At 44.4% G+C, this 23,440-nt stretch overlaps 1 protein-coding gene across 3 annotated transcripts in view; it reads left to right on the plus strand.

Annotated features, from left to right (window-relative positions):
- Positions 1-23,440, plus strand: part of SOCS6 (suppressor of cytokine signaling 6) — a 193,822-nt gene that overhangs the window by 141,930 nt on the left and 28,452 nt on the right. For 2 of the 3 annotated variants that reach the window (XM_044067144.1, XM_044067143.1), the window contains exon 2: positions 6,017-8,192. In XM_044067144.1, the coding sequence (XP_043923079.1) occupies positions 6,111-7,712 (1,602 nt within the window). In that variant the 5' untranslated portion in view covers positions 6,017-6,110 and the 3' untranslated portion in view covers positions 7,713-8,192. Of the gene's footprint in view, positions 1-6,016; positions 8,193-23,440 lie in introns of those variants that run through there. The other variant, XM_044067145.1, reaches the window with a different exon arrangement.

Below are 23,440 nucleotides of genomic sequence, written 5' to 3' on the forward strand. Positions count from 1 at the left end.
GAATGGAAGTTGCATCCTCAAGTGTTTACAAAGATAATTCAAGCATGGGGAAGGCCAGACCTAGATCTCTTTGCCACCCACAGAAATCGCCAGTTGGCAAAATTCTGCTCAAGGACCTTTCACCCACAGGCCTGGAAAGTGGACACACTCTTTCAGTTGGACAACAATGACAGTTTATGCCTTTCCACCTCTTCCTCTGCTGCCCAAAGTTCTATTAAAAACCAGAGCAGACAGACCAAAGATGATTCTCATTGCTCCAGACTGGCCAAGACAACACTGGTACCCACCTGACGCATTCCCCACCATGGATCCTGCCTCTAATGCCTCTTCTGCTGACTCAGCACAACTTCAAATCCCTTCACAGTCAGCTGAAAACACTCAATCTAGCTGCATGGAAAATTCCTTAAATTCACAACAGACCCTACTCTCCAAGGAGGTGCAGGATGTATTTTGGAGGCCAGAAGGCCTTCTACTAGAAAAGCCTACTCCGCAAAATGGAAATGGTTTTGTGCCTGGAATGAGAAAAAGGGTCAGAATCCTGGAATACTGAATTTACCTCAAATATTACAATACCTAGCTGAGATGCTAAGCAGTGGACTTTCATTCTCCTCCATCAAAATCCATGCCTCAGCCATTTCTGCAGAATACAACACTGATGTTCATCGTGCATACAGCTGCAGTAATCACAGATGGGTTTTCTCTGCCGTCAATGGGGGGTCGGCCGGTGGGCCAAAAAGTCTAGGTCCGGGCTGTTGTTTGTTTCCTTTCCTGACGCAGGTGGGGTAGGTATATAAGCCAACGCCATTTTTCTTTTTTCTTTCTTTTGCTTTTTGCAGGCGGCGGAAGCAGTCAGTAGGTGCCGGGCCGCAGCTCCTAATTTATTACGAAAAACCATTGAAACCTAGTTTAAACCAGTCCGTTGGAAAAATTTTTTTTTTCCCTCGATGTCAGAAAGTTAGAGTTAGTTATTAATTGTATTTAAACAATAATAAGAATATCATTCTCCTGCATCCATTGTTTAGTTTTGTTGTGCCAGCCTCCGGCTTCTCGCGGCCCCTGGCTGTTTTTTTATAATCAAAACTACTTTATTCTCTCACCCCCTCTTAAGACAGTTCCTCAGAGGGGCTAAGAATATAAAACCCCCAAGGAAACAACCAGTACCTGCTTGGGACCTCAATTTCATTCTAGAAAAACTGACCTTGCCTCTTTTTGAGCCAGCTGCTTCAACAGAACTGCAATATTTGTCCTGGAAAACAGCCTTCCTTCTGGCTATCACCTCAGCTCACAGGGTTTCAGAACTACAAGCCCTCATCAGCCTTTCATCATTTTCCATCAGGACAGAGTTTCCTTACGAACCAGTCTGTCCTTTATGCCAAAGGTAGTATCCAGGGTAGCCTTGAATCAGGCTATTCACTTACCTACCTTTTACCCTAATCCTCAAAACAAAGGGGAGAGACTACTACATTCCTTGGACATTCACAGACAGCTGCGTTATTTGGACAGAACAAAGCCCATCAGAAAATCAGAGCAACTCTGTGTGTCCTATGCTACAGGAGCTCAAGGGAAGTCTATTTCCAAACAGACAGTTTCAAAATGGATAGCCCACTGCATACGTTTCTGTTACTCTTTTCATGGTAAAACTGTACCTGCAGGCATCAGATCTCACTCCACAAGGGCCACAGCTACCTCTGCAGCTTTCCTCACAAAGATATTTTGGAAGCAGCCACTTGGAGTTCTGTACATACCTTCTCCAAGCACTATCACCTACCATTATACTCCAAATCTAGAGCAGGCTTTGCCACTGCAGTCTTGCAGGGCATCCTGACACCTCCTAGTTCCACCTAGTGCCTACCACCCTTTTTTAGCTTTGGGATTCTGCCCATCTGTTATGACTGCAGCTGTATGCACGATGAACATAGTACAGTTTTGTACCTACCATAAATGTAGATGTTTGAGTGCTAATACAGCTGCAGTCCAGGTTTCCCTCCCTCCTTCCCCTCTTGGGACAGGCCTAATGGCGAACACTTCCTCATACAACCTGATTGGGGTATTCTTTTATGGTGTATTTGCTTGCAACTACTGTTTTTTGATTCTATTGCATTGCATTATTACATAAATTTATATATTGCCTTCCTTCTGGGGGCACCTGACATCTGGGGCAAGAAAAACTGAAGAAAATGGCGTTGGCTGGTTCTTTTATACCCCTGTCGCACTGATGTCAGGGAAGAAGCGACGACAACTGACGCCGGACCTAGACTTTGGAATTCGGCCGACCGAGGACCTGCCTGACGGCAGGAAAACCCATCTGTTATGACTGCAGCTGTATTAGCACTCGAACATCTACATTTATGGTAGGTACAAAACTGTACTTCTACTTTTGCCAAATTTAATAAAAATAGTATGTCTGCATTTGACTCCTCCCCTGCCTTTGTTCGTCCTGAGAATGCTGGTTTTGTGGCTTTGGAAACCACTTCATTTTCTGCGTTTAGTGGGGACTGTAGTTCATTGTCTGTCTAGAAAATAAAGCAGGGCTTTTTCCAGATGCTGCATATTTGATCTTAAGTGTTCTCCTTCCTACCTCCGCTAACAACCTGTCCTTTTTAAGGAGCCTTCTTTGCTTGGATTTTCTAGACCGTTCCTTTCTGGGTTCCATTTAAACTCCAATTTGATCGAGGCCATTGGTTGTCCGTTAGTTCAACATTGATCACGATTGTTACTCTCCACCTTTATAGTCTGTAGGGTGGCATTCATTGGTGTAGAGAGCATTGACCTTGGGATGGATTGGCCTGTCAAGTGTCAGTGTTGTGCAGGGTCACCCTTGGTCCCTTTGGTCCAGGGACTGTTTTGTCTCCAAACTCGGGCTTTTGGACCTTCAACCCTGATCAAGACCTTGTCTGCCCTGTCAACTTCTGGTAGTGGGGTAGTTCAGTTGACTTTGGTTTGGAGAAATTGTGGAGTTCAAAGTCTAGACTGAATGGAGACTGTACAAACTCATCTTGGTAGAGGCCTTCCACTTTGAGTTTCCTCTTGAGTGGTTGTGCCAGCACAAAAGTTCATGTTGGCAGTAGACAATGTGCCCTGAGAAGGTCCTCCATCTCCCTTTAGTGAACTTGTAGGGTGCAGTGGAATCAACTTCTAGATCCTTTAGATTCTAATGTAAAATTTTTGAGAATGCAAGGACAGAGTTCAGTCAGTCTTGGGGTGGATCCTTTCAGACTGCCTATCCCCAGAGCAGTTGTGACTGTGGGCACTTTTCTTGAGTTGGGGTGTATTATGGGTAGCAGCAGACAACCAAAGAGGTTTTTTTTGTCCAATATCCTGGAGATAGGGTGGCCATAATTCTCACATTGCATGAGTTCTGGGATTCTCTGCCTTCTGATGCAGTTGCCATCTTTTCCAGCAACATGGCAGTAGGATGGTGCATAAACGAGCAAGGAAGAGCTTAATTGCATCTTGTTTTTCCTCAGGAGGCCGTGCAGGGTGGGGATTGTTCTTTCACCAGCTCGCTGTCTTGTAGCCTGTCTTGATGCAGCACAAGTGGTGCCTCAGTTGTGACAGGCACACCCAGTTTGTGTGAAGATTCTTGCTCTGACCTCTTTGCATTCCTGCCCAGTTACAAATGCAGCGTTTACTTTTCTTTTTTTCCTCCCTGAGGAGGATTTCCCAAGGAAGTCATGGGAGCCACTTAAGGGCTGCCTTCCCCCATTTCTCTCTATCCCGAGGTTTCGAGAGAAAGCCAGAATGAACCAAGCAAAGCCATCCTGATAAACCCTTTTTAGCCATGATGGATCTGGTTCCTCCTTGGTTTGGCCTTGCAACATGGTAGAAATCCTTGCTCCTGAGATCTCTTGGAGTCTTCTAGCCAACTTCACTTAGACCCTTCACTTCCTGTGGATGAAGAGGAACACTTTATATCAGTCTGTGGTGGTTCAATTACTTGTACCCAGAGACCACATAGTAGGAAGATATGTTGCTCCTAATGGACTTTATTTTTTTTTTTGGCTTTCATCCCTGCCAGAAATTGTTTTTCTCTTTACTGCCCTTACTTTTGGTGTGCTAATGTAACATTTCCATATTTTTGATGTAGGACTGAGTTTTCCTTCAGGTAAAATGCATCTAGTAGCCCTTTCTAGTTTCTAGAAGGATAGGATTTTGACAGATCTGGCCTCTTGTTTGCAAAAAAAAAAAAAAAAACTTTGAGAAGCTTTTCTGCTATGTCCTCAGTCAGGTTTCCCAGTCCCACATGGTATTTCTGCCTTGCAGTAGAAAAGCTGACTATAGTTCATTGAAACCAGCTTCTACTAAAAGTTCCTCACTCAGAAAACTTTTACAGATGGCTGTTACTTCAGTAAGAAGGGTTTGATTCAGAAGTCTCTCCCCAAAGCTTGTATTAGTCTTTTTTTTTTTTTTTTTGTTTCCTGCCTATCCATTTGAGCACTGAACAATCTCTATGAAGAAAACTGTGCAGTAGTACCTGAAATCTCAAGGCCTGCCTCCCACAGAAAAAGTTAAAGGCCATGGTGTCGGCCAGTTAGGTAAACCCTCTACCTCTGGCTTTCAGTATAAATAGGAGGAAACTGACGCAACCTCAGTGAACCGTGATGGTTCCTTTGTGGTTTGCTATACTTTCGTATGGATCAGGCTCCTGTTTCTCCAGCCCACTGCAAGTCTAGAAGCAAATCTCCTCCTGTCCTTTCTCCAGAAATGAATAGTGGGGTTCTTTCCTTGGTTGCCACTGGTACTTCGCAAGTCTTTCAAGAGTTTGTGCCAGGTGACCGGTTCCAGGTGCCTTTTGAAATACAGCTGTACTTCTAGGTAGTATCCTGTTCCCCTGTAATTTGTTTAAAGAGCAAGTAAATATGGATCAGTATGCACCACATTGTCTTACTCTGAGACTTGACAATACCATGCTGTTCTTGGAGAGAGTAGGCTCCTTGTTTGAGGCATTGGCATTCCTACCCCACCTGTATACCATCTTTAGAATTGAGCTGCATCAAGTTTGCAGATGAGTATGTAGTAGCTTAGCAGAGAGCTGGCCCCTAGACCATTAAGATAACTTTTGTTAAACTGAACACAAGTACAGAGATTGCCTTAATAATAATAATAATAATAATAATTAATAAAAAAGTGACAACTTTGCATACAAGACTGCCGTACCATTTTACTCTAACCGCATTAAGTTCATACCATTAAAGAAGAAGTTGGACGACGACTACGACAGTCAAAAGTTCCAACAAAGTATCTGGGATAGTATGTCTTACAAAAGCAAGAACTTGTAGGTTCAAGGGTATCTCGTGAGGAGATGCTGCATTTCTCTTAAGATTAGTTTTCAGTTGCGTGTGGAAGAGTTAGGAAGTCAAAAATGTTTTTGGATTGAGGCAGTTTTATCTGTCAAGAATATGCACTTAGACCAACTGTCAAGTGCATTTTGTTTCCATGAAAAAATGTAGGTTGTCTTTATATCAAAACAGGTCTTGCACCAGAAGTTGTAAAGTGGCTGTTTTTTTTCCCCCACTTTGGTAACTGTCTGCCTTTTCTTGTATAAACTACCATCCAGATATTGTACAGTCCGTCGTGAGAATACAGACAGCCATGGGGGGCGGTTTCCGTATATGGATCCTAGACCTTCTTTTGGTAGCTGACGTGAAATCTTGCTATGCCTTCCTTGTGGAAGGTTACTGCTTAGTAGTGGCTTAGCAAAGCCAAGCATTTCTTTTGCCCAGTGTGTCACACCATACATGCTCTCTCTGTACCCTTTCAGTCTCGTCATCCCAGCCACCTCCTCCAGTGCCCAAACTGATCTTTGAGCTCAGGTCTTTCCTTTGCACCATGGGCAGAGCCTTGGCTGAAAATTATGTGTTGTATTACATTGTTCTCAGTTTGTGCAGTTTCACTAGAGCATTTAGAATTAATAAATACATGATAAAGTGCAGTTTTATTCAGAATTTTTTTTTGCTTGTGTTGGTTGGCAATTTTCAGCATGTTTTTTTTTTTTTTTTTTTTGTTATATATACAGGTGATGGCTGTCCATATGGTTAAGTGAATGACTGACCTTGTTTCTCCAGAGCTGCAGGAGTTGTTAATCGTTTGGACTGATTTGCTTTGCCAGAATGAAGAAACTCTCTCTGAAGGCATGGCGGAAGTCGTTCAATTTAAATAATAAAAGTAAAGATGATAACGACTGTATGGTGGTTCAGCAGCCAGCCTTGAACAATGAGTTTGTGAAAGATGAGCCTCTCTTTAGTTGTTATGGTAAAGATCTGGCCAGCTGTGATTTAAATGAAGACGAAAAGGGTCATAAAAATAGAACAAAAAGTGAAGGCATAATGGGGACATTAAAGAGAAGACTTTCAGCAAAACAGAAGCAAAAGGGTAAAGCAAACAGCCCTTCAGTGAGTTCTGTGGAGGATGATACTTTCTCATCTTCATCTGCCCCTATTAACTTTAGTGATGTTAAAGCCCAGAGGTCTTTAAGGTCTGCTTCTGTTCGTGATCACCACTATAGTCCTACACCATGGCCGCTCCGCCCAGCTAACTCTGAGGAGACTTGCATTAAAATGGAGGTAAAGGTAAAGGCTCTAGTGCACTCTTCTAGCCCAAGTCCAGCATTAAATGGTGTGCGAAAAGAGTTCTGTGACTTACAGACTGATAATGTGTTTCAGGAACAAAGCAATGCATTAAAAAGTACAGAATCCCAAAATGGGGATGTGCATCTTCATATCGCCGAACATGTGCCTGTAGTTATTGGACTTGTGCCTCAGGACTACATTCAATACACTATGCCTTTAGAAGATGGAATGTATCCTGTAGAGGGATCACGTACCTGCTGTTTTGATGGCTCTTCACTGATGGAGGTTGCCTCTCTCCCAAATCAGATGGGATCAAACACCCTTAACATAGATGACAGTCAGGTGGCTCAGGATCTCTTGGGTCCCCCAGATATCTTTATGGAATCTGCTGTCAGTGGCCTTTTTGGAACAAATGGTGTCATGCTACAGAATCCAAGGTCACTTCACAGTGATGGCACTCCACTTTCACCATTGCTACCTCCAATGCAGAGTACCCAAATGCAAAGAAACTTCACTGGATTTAATGCCACAGATGCCCATGTTGCTGAAAGTATGCGCCACCATTTGAATTTTGATCCCAACTCTGCTCCTGGTGTAGGTCGTGTCTATGATTCGGTGCAGAGCAGTGGGCCAATGGTAGTAACAAGTCTTACAGAAGAGCTAAAAAAACTTGCAAAGCAAGGATGGTACTGGGGACCTATAACCCGTTGGGAGGCTGAGGAAAAACTTGCTAATGTACTAGATGGCTCATTTCTTGTTCGAGATAGTTCAGATGATCGTTATCTGTTGAGCTTAAGCTTTCGATCCCAGGGCAAGACACTTCACACTAGAATTGAACATTCAAATGGTAGGTTTAGCTTTTATGAACAACCAGATGTAGAGGGACACACATCTATAGTAGATCTTATTGAGCACTCTATAAGGGACTCTGAAAATGGAGCTTTCTGCTATTCTAGGTCTCGTTTGCCAGGTTCTGCAACCTATCCGGTAAGGTTAACAAACCCGGTCTCTCGATTCATGCAGGTGCGATCACTACAGTACTTGTGCAGGTTTGTTATTCGCCAGTATACCAGAATAGACCTGATTCAGAAACTGCCTTTGCCAAACAAAATGAAGGATTATTTACAAGAAAAGCACTACTGACTGCTTGTGAGACTGTAGCAACTTGCACTTTGGGAACAATAAGACATTGAATTAAAGGTTTACAAATGTTCATTGTTGTATCAATGTTTGCTGCCATAATATCACTCTTAAGAATGAAAAGTGAGTGGCATCTGTTGTGCGAAATTGAGGGTATTTTATTGCTTTTTTGTTTTGTTCTTGCTAATTATAAAATACTAAGCCTGTAGATGGTGGGATGAAGGTTTTTCACTCATTGTTTGGCGTTTTTCTGTCATCTGTCAGTCTCGCAAGGAAATGTAAAAGTTGTATGTTTCCACTGTTTAAGGTGCAAGAATAGTCGGCTTACTGGAAATGTGGACAACACATGCATTCAGAACTTATCACCACTTAGAACTCGCCATTAGTATGAGTAGTTTAGAAAGCCGATTTAATTTTGAACCCTTGCTGCTAGCTTTTGTTTGGTTTCTGTTATAATACAAGCACAGCAGTTGTGAAACTTTACTTGTATGGGAGATCTGTGTACATTATTTCTGTATGGCCAGCGTTCTTGAAATATCCGTGGTTTTCTGTTTTTAAATGCAGGTATTAACATTTCTGCAGCTGACACTGGAGTGCCATGTCAGCAGGCAGATTATCATCAGATTTATTCTTCAGTGGATGTTTGATAATCCTCCTTACAATTGTTTTCAAGAAAGAGTTCATGTTTTAACAATGTAGTATTCCTCCCAGCATTTACAGAATAGCATTTCATGCCGTTTTGATTTATATGCATAGTCAGTTTGTTTTTTATTTCTTTTCTCAAAATGAGCAAGTTACAGTACTTCATACTGCCCCAAGGAATAGTCATTAAAATTTTACAGTACAGTGCCCCTTTCCTTGTGAAACTGAGGAAGCTGGATTCATGGGCTGTAGCAAACTGTTTTAGAATCACCTCAAGCTCAATATATTTGCTGTACTTTGCTTCCTGTAGAGGGTTCAGAATCAATTTGAAGAGAACTGGATTCCTGTTTTGCTCTTACTTTCTTGGGGTAGGGGTGTCTTTATTTGGAGTGATCATGCTATACAAAACAAAAGCACAGAAGTTACCCAAAGAACTTTTGTAGTTTAACTACTGAAGGCTGTTCTTAACAAATAGCTAGTTTTCTTTGAAGTGCACTCTTGGAATTTTGCAGTTTTCTCATGAGAAGTCTCAACTGCTTCTTTGCTTGCTAGTTCAGGAAGTATAGAGCCCAGAAATGCTTTTCAGTATTACCAAATCAGAAATAGCCACACAATTGTTGCTGTAGCACAGCTAAATTATCATGTCTGTCAGATGTCTTTACTGAAATCACTGTTTAATTATTCTTGGCAAATGGGTCGTCACTGCTGACTTCCAGCCTGAGTGCCAAGGTATTACCTTCTATAGGTCATACATCTGTATGACCTCAGCTCGTATGCATTTTGGTATAAAGATGGACGTACGAGCATGGATCCTCGGACTATCTTGCCATCCGCCCAAACACCGGTCCTGCTTCTGTCGGACTGTTGGTATGGTACATTTGCTTCATTTGATTCAACCAGATACATGTTGCATTAAGGAACCTTCATTTTATCTTGTGTTATATTGTTTTGAAATTTGTTGCTGTCAGCTAGGAGGGGCAAGTGTGAGTGCAGTAGGCAGATTTCATACAAATATTTGCTTATTACCAAGAGTCTTTTTATTTATTTATTTTTTGCCTAGGCCAAGAACACTATCATAAGTCCTGTTGGTCAGTCATTTGTTCCAAAAACCCCATGGGTCTAGGTTCTCTACTCTTGAAACCTTCCTTGAGACCCAGCATCTTAAATCCCTCAGTCCGTGATGACTGATTCTGCATCCTCTGACTCTCTTCCGCCAAAGAAGAAGCTGAGTAGGCCTTGAATGGATCCTGAGTCTAACGTGTACCCACTGAGGTTACAGAACCCATAGTGTCAGACATCTGCTCAATTGCCCACTATGCCGTCTGAGGCAGATATGGCTCATGAGGCCCTGCAGACTACCGATGCATCTGAGGAATCATGCCTAATTATTTCCGAAGGACTGCACAGCATCCAGCAGATTTTAGATGGGGAAGAAGTCTCAGGCTCTCTAATAAAGATCCAGCAGTGTTCCAGACCTCCTTGCCTCATCCATAATGGACGTCACACCTAGAAAGGAAAAAACAGAAGACTAAGCATGTGGCCTCTCCTTTATCAGCTAGGGAGAAAGAGTGGAATGACTTTTCACAAGGGTTGTTTAAAGCAATTATGTCCTTTAAAACCACCCTCGTTTGGGTCTCTTACCGTAAGCTACTCCCATAAACCCACCTTGGTTTCCTCCACTTTGGATGAGAAGCAGGATGAAGGTCCAGACCCTTCTCTGAATTATTCCTCTCTGATGCAGTCCCAAGACAAATATCTTCTGACAAAGGAGACTCCTCTCATCTGAGTCACCTATTGAGACAGCTTCCTTTGATGTTGATAAAGCATGAAGAAACACTGATTGGCAGTGTACTCAGATCTCTGATGTCCAGAAGAGGTATTGATTCATTTTGGAAATGGGTACTCCTGCCCCTTCTCCATTCCCCTTTGTCCTTGAGGCTTTCCAGAGTGCTCTTCAGTCCACTCTGTGCCTGACTCTCAGCCTCAAGCTCCCAAAATACCAGACAGGTTTTCCAAGGTACCCGATGACCTACAATATCAATATAAAAATGCAGTGGCAGACCCTTCAGCAGTTTATCTTCAGATTAGTCGTCTGAGCTGCTGCCCCATTCTGGTTCCTACCTACAGACAGTAGTGCTATGGGTAGATGGAGAAGGAAGGTTTACACCTCTGCTACCCTTGCTGTTAGAGCAATTTAATTACCAGACTGCAGTGATCAAGTATTTAATCTGTGTTTTGGCCTCTCTGAACAAAGTTATCTTGGATCATTCCACTGTCGACTCGAAGCAGCAGATGTGCAGGCCACTGTGTGAGCGTTAAGTGCAGTTAAGATGCTGCAGATGCTTCTACGGTATCTACCACAGGATCTGTTTTATGCAGATCCTGATCTGGCAGTCAGCCTATGCCAGAGGATTTCAAATCTAAAATTCTAGATTCACTTTTAGGCAGCGACTTGCAGTTTGGCTGTCAGGCAGCCAGACTCTGCAAAACTCTCAAGACCAAGGTGAAACCATGAAAGACTGCAGGCAGTTCCTACTTTCTCATTTCTTAGATACCATGGGAGCTACCCAGCCAAATCTACTTTCTTCATTAGAAGGGACCCTAGGACTGTTGAAGAAAAACCTCTAGGAAAAGATGCTGGGGAAAAACACAAAGGAAAAATCCGTCTGAGCCACCCTTGGGCAAAAGTCTGATACTGCCTCTGCAGTACCCCTCCTCTTCTTACCCCCACTTCCCCAGTTTTTCCCAAAGTCTCTCTCCTTGACAAGGTGGCAGAATATTGCCAAAGACAAATGGGCCACCTCAGTCATTGGAGACTGCTATGCATTGTCTTGGGAAAGCATTCCCTCACTTTGAAGCATGCCTCCCACTTCTCAAAACCAAATTTCCCTTTTGACCCCCATTATTCAATTCCTCTTGAATCAGGGAACCGTCGAGCAAGTCCTAAATGAATTCATAGGAAGAGGGTTTTATTCTAGGATTTTTTCTTCTACCGAGAAATGGGAAGTGGACACCCGTTCTAGACCTATCAGGAAAATGTCATCAGTCTGTCATACACTTAGACCTTTCTTCTGTATCCCATTACTCCACAGGGGAGATGCCAAGGACCTTGGAAGTCATGTCCGCCTCCATTCCTGTGCTTCCCCTGACCAGACTTCACATGAGGAAAAGCCAGTGGTATCTGAAGTCTTTGTGGTTCTAACACTGCCACCCCTTGGACATTTAATTCCTGTCCTCCTCTCCCTTGTATCAAGATGGAGTAACGTGATGGAAGGGACAGGTCATCCTCAGCCCAGGATTACCTTTCTCACATCATTTCAACAGCTCCCCTCTGACACCTGGGTGAGACCCTGTCCAGGCCCCTACATCTCAACTGAGTGCAGGGGAAATGGCAATCCCAGTTCTGAAATAAAACCTCAACCTAAAAGAAATGAGCATTCAACAAGCCCTTCAGATTTTTGCTCACATTTGGACACCAGAACCTTTCCAAATATTTAGACAACACCACAGTCGTGTAAAGCCAGCAGGGGAGGCACCAGGTCTTACCAGTAATGCAGGTTGGCACAGGAGGCATGTGAGTTATAAACGCAAATGAACATCACTCTTAAAAACCACATACATCCCTTCTCAGGATAATGTGCTAGTAGACTGCTTAAGTCGCTCCTGGAAGACCATCATGGGTTGGGTTCTGAAGGGGGTATCTTCTACAACATCACACTTCAAAGGGTACCCCTCAGACCTATTTGCTTCATCAAGCAACCATCAGCTCCCCCCTGTTGTGCACTAGGGCACATGTCTTCACAGCCTGGAGGACAGATGCCATCTCTTCCCAGTGGACAGGGGAGTTTCCTGTATACCTTTCTTCCTGTGCCTTTTCTTCCAAAGATCTTTCTCAAAGCACAAGGGGAAGACACCCAGACTCCTCCTAGCTTCATTCTGGACGAGGCAACATTGGTTCCCCCCTACTTTTCACTTAGCAAAGGGAAAGTACAGGAGAATCACTCTACAGCCAAACCTTAACTCTGCAGACTGGATTAGTTTTTCATCCGTATCTTCCATCTCTCACCTGACCCAGTGGGATGGTAGGATTTTAATCCTTCAGACCCAGTGGGATGGTAGGATTTTAATCCTTCAGATGTTTTTTCTCTGAAGTTGTACAAGTCTTACAAGAGGCTAGGAGACCCATTACTAGAAAATCTTGCACTGCAAAGTGGAACCGGTTTCCTTTCTGTTGCTGCAGAGTCAGAATTCACTCTGCACAGGGCCCTACAGTTCTCTGTGAAATTCTTTGATCAGTCTTTGCCTACCTGTCCACAAAAGCTCATTTGTCAGTAATGCTTGCCTCCCTCTTAGCCCCTCCCCCACACACACACTTATGACTAAGGCCGGAGCTCTAGCTTTTCCTCTGAGGAGTTCTGCACCATAACTCCTCTCCCTCCAAGTAAACCTCCCCCCCCCAAGGATCTTAAGTTTGTGCTAGAAAAAGCATAATCTGTCTGTTTAAGATAGCTTCTTTGCTGCTTTGAAATTCTTTACTTGGAAAACCGTCTTCCTCTTGGCCCTAACGTCTGCCTGGAGAATTTCTTGGCTACAGGCTCTTATGGCCATTCCTCCTCCCCCTTTTCACAAAAACAGGGCGACTCTTGGGGCTGACCAGTCCTTCATGGCTAAGGTGGTGAAAGAGCTGTGTCTCAGTCAGGCTGTTAATCTCCCCACCTTGTTTGCCAATCTTTTTTTAACCTGGACAGAATTAAATCCATCAGAAAGACTGACCAGCTGTTCATAATTTTTATGCCCTATAAGATGGGTCAGCCAGTTTCTAAACAAACTATTGCTGGATTTTTAAGGCCATCTGTCTTTGCTGCTCACATTGTGTTAAGACGCTGCCTTCCTACCCTAAAGCACATTCCACTAGGACAGTTGCTCCCACAGGGGCTTTCCACAAAAGAGTACACTGTGTTTTAGAGGCTGCTACTTGGTCCTCTGTTCACACCTTTACCAAAAACTACAAAAATTATACCTTCTCCAGGTCCAGGGCAGACTTGGCTAGGTCAGTCCTGAGGCTACCGGACAATTCTTCTACTCTATAGCCACCCACCCTTATCCCCTTCAGGTATGTCAGGAGTTCTGCAATGGTGATTTCATTCAGAACATAGTACAGTTGTGTAAGTACTTGCCATAACAGTAGATGTTGTTCTGGTCACTGTTGGAGTATTTCATCCCCGTTTCTGACTCCCCACCACCTTCAGTTTCTCTTTAGTCTTTGCTCTTTTACATGGGTATGGGGAGTTTTCTTACCAGTTCGAGTTACACCCCTTCTAGCTGACCAATCTTATCTTTGTAGTCTTCAGGCTGCAAGCTTGGCGATGGTCTGAGGATCCACGGTTGTATGTACATCTTTTACTGCAGTGCATAAAAGCTGAAGACATAATGTCATACATACAGGCTAGGGAAGGTAAAGCTTTGTTACCCCTACTGGGCCGCCAATCCATTTATCAGGAATACTGCAACAGTGATTAAGACATCTGTTATGTAAGTTCTTGCACAACATGTCTTTCGGCTTTTCCCGGTTAGGGGTCGCCACAGCGGAACTCCGGTCCACTAATGATTGCACAACTTGTACTTTCTCCTATTGATGTATTCAGAATAGAAAGGGGAAAACTAGACTGTTTAGTATTTTGAATTGTTAAAAAGCTGTTGGCCTTTTTAAGGGGAAAAAGTAGACCACATTGAGAGAATTTGGCATTTGCACAGCATGTTGACTGATGCGTTACACAGGGTGGACCCAATCCTGTGGGACAAAGGCTGCAGACATTAGGATCACCCAGTACTTCAGACTTTCGTAAAGTTGTTTCCACTCCCTCCTGTACATCTTGTGCAGCCTTATCCAGAGCTTTACCACAGTTTGCTCGTTGTCAGTCCCTTAGCCTCCAGCTGCATTAGTTTTTGATGGACAAATTTTGGTTGTTCTGTTGGACTTCATGCTGTCTTCAAGCCATGAGTTCCTCTTTTATTTGCTGTCCTTTTTGGTAAAGTTTCTTCTTTTGGGTAAACTTTTGATTTGGGAAGTTTGCTGCTCCTCTTTTCTGTTAGAGTTGGCTGTTTTTGTAGAAGGGTTTGTTTTCTTTTTTGTTACTATCTTTCAACATCTCCTAATGCTTTTGTAGAGTTTTTAATATTTCCCTGACACCATGCAATCTCCCCCCTCTTACTCTTCTCTGCCTGTAAAGTTACTCTTTGTTCCTGTCTTTGTCATTGGAAGTCATACGTAGCTACTAAGCATGCAGTCCAGTAGCTTATCCCGGATTCCCATTTGCCCCAAAGCACCAAGTAATTTGCTCAAGGTCACATAAGGCAGACAAAGGGTAGAGGGATTCAAACCCTGTACCACTGACGCAAGTGCAGTTTATCTAGAACTCTGAGCTTTATTCTTCTGCATTAACTGCCTGCTTGGCTCTTTTTGTACCATTTTGTGGTGTTTGCACTGAGGCACTTTCAAATGTTGCTAAGTGAAGCGTTGATTTCATAATTGTCTCTCCAGTGTCCACTGTATGACCTTGGGTATTCTTTTGTTTATCAGAGACACCATACAGATGCAGTATTTGGAAGGCTTAAGGTTTCTCATCAGTACTGCAAGATACAGCTTCAGTTTCACCTCATCAGAATTCCGTGGTTTCTCTGGCTTCTTTGACATCAACTGATTCCTTAGCTGCAACTTCTGTTTCTTTGATTTTTGAGGTGCTTGGGTGTTGATTCCTCGCCATCATTTGGTCCACAGTTCAGAAGGGCTAGTCAGAAGAATTCTGAGGCCTTGGGGTCTTGTATCTGAAGCAGCCAAGCAAGCCATAAAAACTCTAGCTGAAAAGGCTATTGCAAGTACTTGGTTATTTTATGTATGACCGAGCAAGCTGGTAGTCTTTCCGCTCCAGGATCTCCAGTCAGATCTGTCCGAGACTTGAAGATTAGTTATTTGAGATATCAGCACTGAAACCACTGATGTCAAGGCAGCTAACCACAAAAGGAAGTGGCTTGGATTAATGGAAGCTGGTAAAGGCTGTAAGGTTAGCACAGTAATAGTTGGGTAGGGTCTGTGTTCCACCAGGGATCTAAGCTGAAACTAGTCCGTCTCATCCACCTGCCCCTTTTGTCACTAGATTGCCTGTTTCTCTTTGTCACTCACCTTTTGTGCTACTAGTGTCTTTGTGACTTGTGTTTGGGTGTGCTTCAGGGGGATGATGGATTCCTGTCCTTTGATTGTGGTTTCCCCCTATGTTCCCCTTGGTAGGCTAACTTCAGGATCATCTGCCACGGGTTTGTCTGCTTTACCAGTGATCAAGCCCGGTGTGTCCTCCATTGAGGTCGGGATTTCTATATTTAATGCCTTTTCTTTTCATTGTCTGTCTGCATAGTATTTCTGGTCTCTTGGCTGAAAACATTAGACCCCACTGCCCTTTCATCAGTCCTCTAAGTAGTCACCCAGGTGTCTTGTGGCCCCAACCTCTTACCTAGACCCAGCTTGGTCTGTTCCACCCGTTCTCCAGACTCTTGGAAAGGACATGGGACCACAAGGCCTTGCGGAGTCCAGTCATCTGACTGAGCATGGAGGCCTTCTTCCAAGGTTGCCCCACTAGGATACATGAGACTAGGAGCAAGAGGAAGCACCTTGACTCTAAGCCCTTTCCACTTGGTCTAGATGAAGAGGACATACAGAATCCCCTGTAGATGTCTAGGTTTAGATCAGAAGGATTGTGAGGATATTGCGTCTGGAAGGAGGACGTCCTGAAGAACCTGTGCTTTCCTCAGTGAGAACTCTACCGAAGGCCTTCAGGCCCATTAGATGGTCTTTGTGGGTGGTGCCTCCAGTTGCGAACACGTTGAGCCTCCCTTACACAGTGGCCCCAGTTTCTAAGAATGTTAAATGCTACGTCTTCTCTGGGACTGCATGTTTTGGTGAGAAACTCGCAGGTTAGAATCCCTGATTTTTCACAGCAGCTGACAAACTCCTATTTAAAAGCTCTGGAAAAATGTGAGGTGATTTGACTATCTTAGGAAGCATGTGTGTGTCTTCAGCACTTTCCTGATTAACTTACTTTTTCTATAAAGCGTTTTTTTGATGTAGATGGATTAAAAAGCGAGAAGCTTCTGCTCCATTCGCCATTGTTGTCCTGTGTGGTCAGCATCCTTGTGAATTTGGCATTTAATCTGGGAAAAGGTTTAGCTGGGACATTATGGTATGATTCCCATATGTGGCTCCACCTTGCATATTTCGCGGAGAGCTCAGTGGCAACTTGTATGAACATAGCTTGTGGTCCAGAGTCCTCTAGCTTAGAAGTGAAGACCCATTGTTGGGAAGATGAAGCAGCAGGGGAAGACATTGGGAGGAGGGGGTGGAGTTGACACTTCACTGTCTTTTTTGAGACTTAAAGTAAGCAAGTACCAGCTTTGATTATTGCCATAAACAAGAGTCAGGGTTCAGATTGTGATTCTCTCTTACCTCTTTCAGAGAGGTCACATTGGCTGTGGCCAGGGCTGTTTGGGTACATCAGGCAGCTACAGTTTCCCCTTTGGTTTGGTGGTGGTGGGAGTCATAGCAGCTTTGCTGACTCCCTCTTCCTCCTGAAGGCAGTTAGGGGGGATCCCTTTGCTCCTGTGTATTTCTGTTTTGGTCTCAGCTTAGCCCCATAGGGTGTTCACCAAATGTGCATCCATTGTTGCAATACACTTTCTGCATCTGCAGGGTGCCATGGTTTTTCTGTACCTGGACAACTGGTTTATCTCTGCACTTCCAAAGATTGGGTTGTCTTGGTAGCAAGAGTTCCTACCTGCTCTCTTGTCACTGGGCATCTTAATAAATGTCATCCCAGTTGCATCTATCTCAACAGTTAATACTCTGCTGTTAGCTGGACATGTTGGCCTGCATGGCAGGAACTCCAAAAAAAAAAAGTGGTTCTTGGCCTCCAAGGTTTCTTCTGTTAGGTTTAAGGTAGTTACAGTTCATTAATGTCTCCGGGTGCTAGGTCTCATGGAGGGGGCTGTTCCATGATTATTTTACCCAGGTTCCACACACAAGTTCTTCATTGCATCTGTTGGCTTCATTGGTTGTGGAATACAGGGTTATCTGGAAACAGTTTATAACCATGCATGCAGGTGTCCTCTGTCATGATGGCTTGATGCCAGCCATCGTGGGCTGTCCTTTCCATTTCTTTCCTCTCTTCCTTCTCTCATTTTGGTCATTTGCCAAGGTCATGTCACCATAGCGTGGGGAATCCCATCTTTTATGTTGGCAGTTTGTGAAAGTGTGGGCATGAGCTATGGCTGTCAGCATCTTTCTAGTTGCTCTCTCTCCCTGGATAAACTGTTCCTTGGTTATCCTGTGTTCCGCAAGGGCTGTGGCTACTATTTTATTTATTTTCCAGGCATGCTTTGCTAAATGGTGTTTGCTTGTCTTCTGTTTAGCTGTCGGGAACACTTTACTGTAAGCCAGATGTTCATCGTGCATACAGCTGCAGTAATGACAGATGGGTTTTCAGCCGTCAGGCGGTCCTTCGGTCGGCCGAATTCCAAAGTCTTGGTCCGGCGTCGGTTGTTGTCGCTTACTCTTCTGACGTCAGGAAGGCCAGAGTATATAAGACAAAGCCGACGCCATGTTCTTCAGTCTTTTTGCCGGTGCCGAAGCAGAAGCAGTTCGCGGTGCCGGTCGGCCAGCTCCTGAATTACGAAAATATTTGGAACCGAAGTCTTCATTAAAGCTAAGTACCCGTTGGGAATCTTTTCTTGCCTCAGACCGATGTCAGAAAAAGTTAATAATTGTATTTCTTGTGGGAAGCAAATACATAAGGATTTCCATTCCCTCTGCATACCTTGTTTGGGCCCAGACCACGGCGTCTCGGGCTGTCGCTTTCTACCTTCAATAAACGCACTATCAAGCGTCGGTGAGGTCGCCCAACACTTTTTCGGTAAAGCTTTTGATTATAAAATGTCGTCGGACACTCCGACTACCGCTTTACCCAAAAAACGCAAGGAAAAGGACCGACTTGCGAGGTCCGCGGTCTCCACCGACACCACGCCGAAACAGGCTCTACGTGGTCCGGTTCTCAGTGAGACGCCTTTGCAGTCCCTGACTACCGACGACACTCCTTCGGCGGTGTCTTCTGTACCCGAGACCGCTGGGTCATCGGCCCTTGCCCAGGCTACAACCGAAGCTCCAGCTTATACCGAGCCTACTAATGTGGACAGATCTACATCCACGCAGGGTGTATTCATACCTTCAACCTCCTTTTCTATTAAGGCCTTTACCAAATCCAAAGCAGCCAGGCATCATACTAGGCCTGCTGCACAAGGCCCATCTCCTGGACCCATGCCTAAGAAACAGATGCTTAAAATGGCTGAGGATCTTATTACTCTTATCAGAGGTTCTCAGCCCCCTCCTGACAAGAGACCCAGAGTGGAGGAAGAATCCCCCTCTTCTGATCAGGGATCCATTATGTCAGAGCATTCCGATGCTGAGGAACACTCTTATTCCCCTTTTGAGGATTAGGATGCTGAGCAGTCTATTCCGTCTGTATCCCCCCCTGAGGATTTTTCTTTTGGGGAAACCTTACACACCCTGAGGGAACACTTCCATTGGGAAGGCCAAGACTTTTCAGACTCCAAGAAAAGGCTTAGGGAATTTCTTTGGTTACCTCAGCACAGGCCCCTGGCTATTCCCCCTGTCTTGGAGGTACTGGATGATGTCTATTTGGAGGCTTGTTTAAATCCGGATTCACTGCCTCCTGCACCAGTTAAGCCTGATAGATATTACAGAGTACCCAGTTCTCACCAATTCCTCTATAAAGGCCATAATGCTGACCCTGAAACCATTTCACAAGGCCCTAAGGGAATAAAGGCCTCCACTTCCAAGAATCCATTACCTGCAGAAAGGGAATCTAGATCCCTTGAAAGGTGGGGTAAGAAGGTTTATACCTCGGCCACCCTTGCCATGAGGGCCTTAAACTGCCAGTTTCATATGGTTAAATACTAACAGTTCCTGTTACCACAATTAAAAAACAAAATGTCTCAACCTGAACAACCAGATTTAAAAGAGTTACAGGATATGATGCATAGTGCAGAACAAGTGGGTAAACACACTTTACAATGTGGTTATGATGCCCTAGAGGCCTCCAGTAGAGCGGCCGCTACAGGATCAGTCATTCGCAGACATTCCTGGCTTAGAGAACAAAATCTGCCTGATCAGGTGAAAGCAAAACTTCTTGATGCACCTTTACAGAAGGATGTTCTTTTTGGTACCAATGCTGAGGATATATTATGAAAAATGGAAGAGAAAGCCAAATCTATGCAGACTGTCAAAGCTTTCTTACAGGTTCAGCCACCACGATTTAGCAGGAATTGGCCATCAAAAAACTGGTCCTTTCCAGCCACTGACAAGGCCCAAAGAGGCAGATACAGACGCGGAAGGGGCAGAGGGCAATCACAAGGGTCTTATAGAGGCAGACAATGGCAATCTCCAGCACCAAGAGGTGGTGAAGACAGTGCACAACAATACAGGAAGCAAACTCAATGACTCCCTCATTTCCATGCCAAGCAAGTCTCAACTGGCAGCACCTTTGGGAGGAAAACTAGCATTATTTGCAAGCAATTGGCATATTGTTACAACAGACAAATGGATACTGGACATTATAAACAGAGGCTACAAATTTCAATTTCACACTCTTCCAAAAATGAGAGGCATGCCAAACCTACCACAAAATCAAAGGGTAGAGGCACATCTGCAAATTTCAAAGCTCCTAAACATGAGGGCTATACAAAAGGTACCTACGCACCAGCAAGGCCAAGGTTTTTATTCAAGGCTTTTCCTGGTACCAAGAAAAGGAACCGACTGGAGACCCATTCTGGACTTATCGATACTAAACACATTTCTACTCGTGCCAAAATTCAAGATGCTCACATTACAGCAACTTCTTCCCGTGCTGGGCAAGGAGTTTTGGCTGGTAACATTGGACCTCAAGGAGGCATACCTGCATGTCCCAATCAGACAAAGCTGCAGAAGATACCTCAGATTTCTTGCAGGTTCAATCCACTATCAATTCTCTGCATTGCCCTTTGGCTTATCTACTGCGCCCAGAGTATTCACCAAGTGCCTGGCAGCAGTGATTGCATATTGCAGACAAGGGATACAAATTTACCCTTATCTGGACGACTGCCTGATCCAAGCGGACAGCAAACATATACTACTGGAACATCTGGCATATGTGACACAGTTACTGCTTTCTCTGGGATACACCATCAACAAGGAGAAATCAAAGCTAATACCTTCTCAGAAAATAACCTTCCTGGGTGCCAGCTTGGACACAAACACCCAGATGGCATACCTTACGCCAGAAAAACAAGGGCAATTATCTCAGTACTTCAAAATACTAGCAAAAAGCACCAGGCTTACTGCAAGGAAAATCCTGCAGGCTCTGGGATTCATGGCATCTTGCATTTTTCTAATCCCTTGTGCAAAGTTGCATATGAGGAAACTTCAGTGGTACCTAAAAAATCTATGGTCTCAACACAGTCACAGCTTGGAAGCAATCATTCCAATAATTCCGTGTCTACAAAAGGAATTTCTATGGTGGGCCCAAGCATGTCAACTAAACACGGGCCTCCCATTCTGCAAGCCTCAAGCAAAACAAGTCATAACCACAGACGCCTCAGATTACGCCTGGGGCGGCATGAAGGACAGGTGCATTCAGGGCAGATGGTCCCAAAGGAAAAGCACCTGCACATCAATCAAAAGAAATGCTGGCAGTAATAAATGCAATTACAGCTTTCAAGGACTTCCTGCATCCAGGACAATTGCTCATAAGAACAGACAACACCACAGTAATGTGGTACATAAACAAACAAGGAGGAACTCACTCATACCCCTTGTGCAGACTAGCCATGACTCTTTGGAACTTGGCTCTAGAAAGACAAATCGAACTTCAAGCACACTACTTGCCAGGGACGGAAAACACACTGGCAGACACTCTGAGCAGAAATATGACAGATCCACACGAATGGAAACTACATCCACAGCTGTTTTCGGAGATAGTCCAAGCGTGGGGGATGCCAGATGTAGATCTTTTTGCCTCTCACAGAAACCATCAATTGAAAAGGTTTTGTTCAAGGACTTTCCATCCAAGGGCCTGGAAAGTGGACGCCCTTTCTTTCAGTTGGACAACATGGACAGTTTATGCATTCCCACCTCTGCCTCTTCTGCCCAAGGTACTTTTGAAAGCGAGAACAGACAAAACCGAGGATGATACTGATTGCTCCAGACTGGCCAAGGCAACACTGGTATCCACTCCTGAGGAGTCTAACACATACTCCTCCTTGGTCCCTGCCTCTAATACCTCTCCTGCTGACGCAGAACAACTACAAGACCCTACACAGCCAGCTGAAAACACTCAACCTCGCTGCATGGAAAATCCCTTAACACCACATCAAACTCTACTCTCCAAGGAGGTGCAGGATGTCGTCTTGGAGGCCAGAAGACCATCCACTAGAAAAGCTTACTCCGCAAAATGGAAGCGGTTTTGCTGTTGGAATGAGAAAAGAGGACAGGACCCTAGAAAATTGAACTTACCTCAGGTTTTACAGTACCTAGCTGAACTACTGAGCAGTGGACTTTCATTTTCTTCAATTAAAATACACGCCTCAGCCATCTCTGCAGAATTCAACACGGATCCTCCTTTATTCTCACATCCACTCTTACGGCAGTTCCTCAGAGGGGCTAAGAATATAAGACCTCCAAGGAAACAACCAATACCAGCCTGGGACCTTAATTACATACTAGAAAAATTAACTTCGCCTCCCTTTGAACCTGCTGCTACAACAGATCTACAATATTTGACCTGGAAAACAGCTTTACTTCTGGCCTTCACTTCAGCTGGGTTTCTGAACTCCAGGCCCTCAAGGCAGTGCAGCCATTCCTCATCTTCCATCAGGACAGGGTTTCCCTTCGCACCAACCCATCCTTTATGCCTAAAGTGGTCTCTAGTGTAGCCTTAAATCAAGCCATACATCTTCCTACCTTTTATCCTAACCCTCAAAACAAAGGGGAAAGGCTGCTTCACTCTTTAGACATCCACAGGCAGCTACGTTACTATTTGGACAGAACAAAGCCCTTCAGGAAATCAGACCAACTTTTTGTGTCCTATGCTGTAGGGGCTCCAGGGAAACCAGTTACCAAACAGACCATTTCCAAGTTGATTGACCACTGCATACGGTTTTGTTACTCTTATCATGGGAAACCTGTCCCCACTGGTATCAGATCTCACTCCACCAGGGCAACAGCCACCTCTACAGCCTTCCTCAGAGGTGTGCCTACTAAGGATATCTTGGAGGCAGCCACTTGGAGTTCTGTACATACCTTCACAAAACACTACCATCTGCCTTTATACTCCAGAACAAGAGCAGGCTTTGCCACTGCTGTTTTGCAGGGCATTCTGGCTCAACCCAGTTCCTCATAGTACCTACCACCCTATGCATAGCTTTGGGACTCTACCCATCTGTCATTACTGCAGCTGTATGCACGATGAACATAGTACAGTTTTGTACCTACCATAAATGTAGATGTTCGAGTGCTGATACAGCTGCAATACAAATCCTCCCTCCTTCCCCACTTGGCAAGGGCATGGGGCCTAACAACCATTTCATACCTCGAACTGGGTTATCCTGCTATGTTTTGCTTGCTTACACTGATTTTGCATTTCTTTGCATAAATTACACTTGTACAAAAGCTTTATTTATGTATTGCCTTCCTTTTGGGGGCACCTGACATCTGGGGCAAGAAAGACTGAAGAACATGGTGTCGGCTGTGTCTTATATACTCTGGCCTTCCTGACGTCAGAAGAGTAAGCGACAACAACCGCCGGACCAAGACTTTGGAATTCGGGACCGAGGACCGCCTGAAAACCCATCTGTCATTACTGCAGCTGTATCAGCACTCGAACATCTACATTTATGGTAGGTACAAAACTGTACTTTCTGCTGTCCTGGTATTGAGCATCCTTTGCCACTATACTTACAGTATTTTAGCCTAGAACCTTGTGCTCCTAAGAGTA

The sequence above is a fragment of the Protopterus annectens genome, chromosome 3.part1, assembly GCF_019279795.1.
Source record: "Protopterus annectens isolate FY-2018-M chromosome 3.part1, PAN1.0, whole genome shotgun sequence".
Classification (NCBI taxonomy): domain Eukaryota; kingdom Metazoa; phylum Chordata; order Ceratodontiformes; family Protopteridae; genus Protopterus; species Protopterus annectens.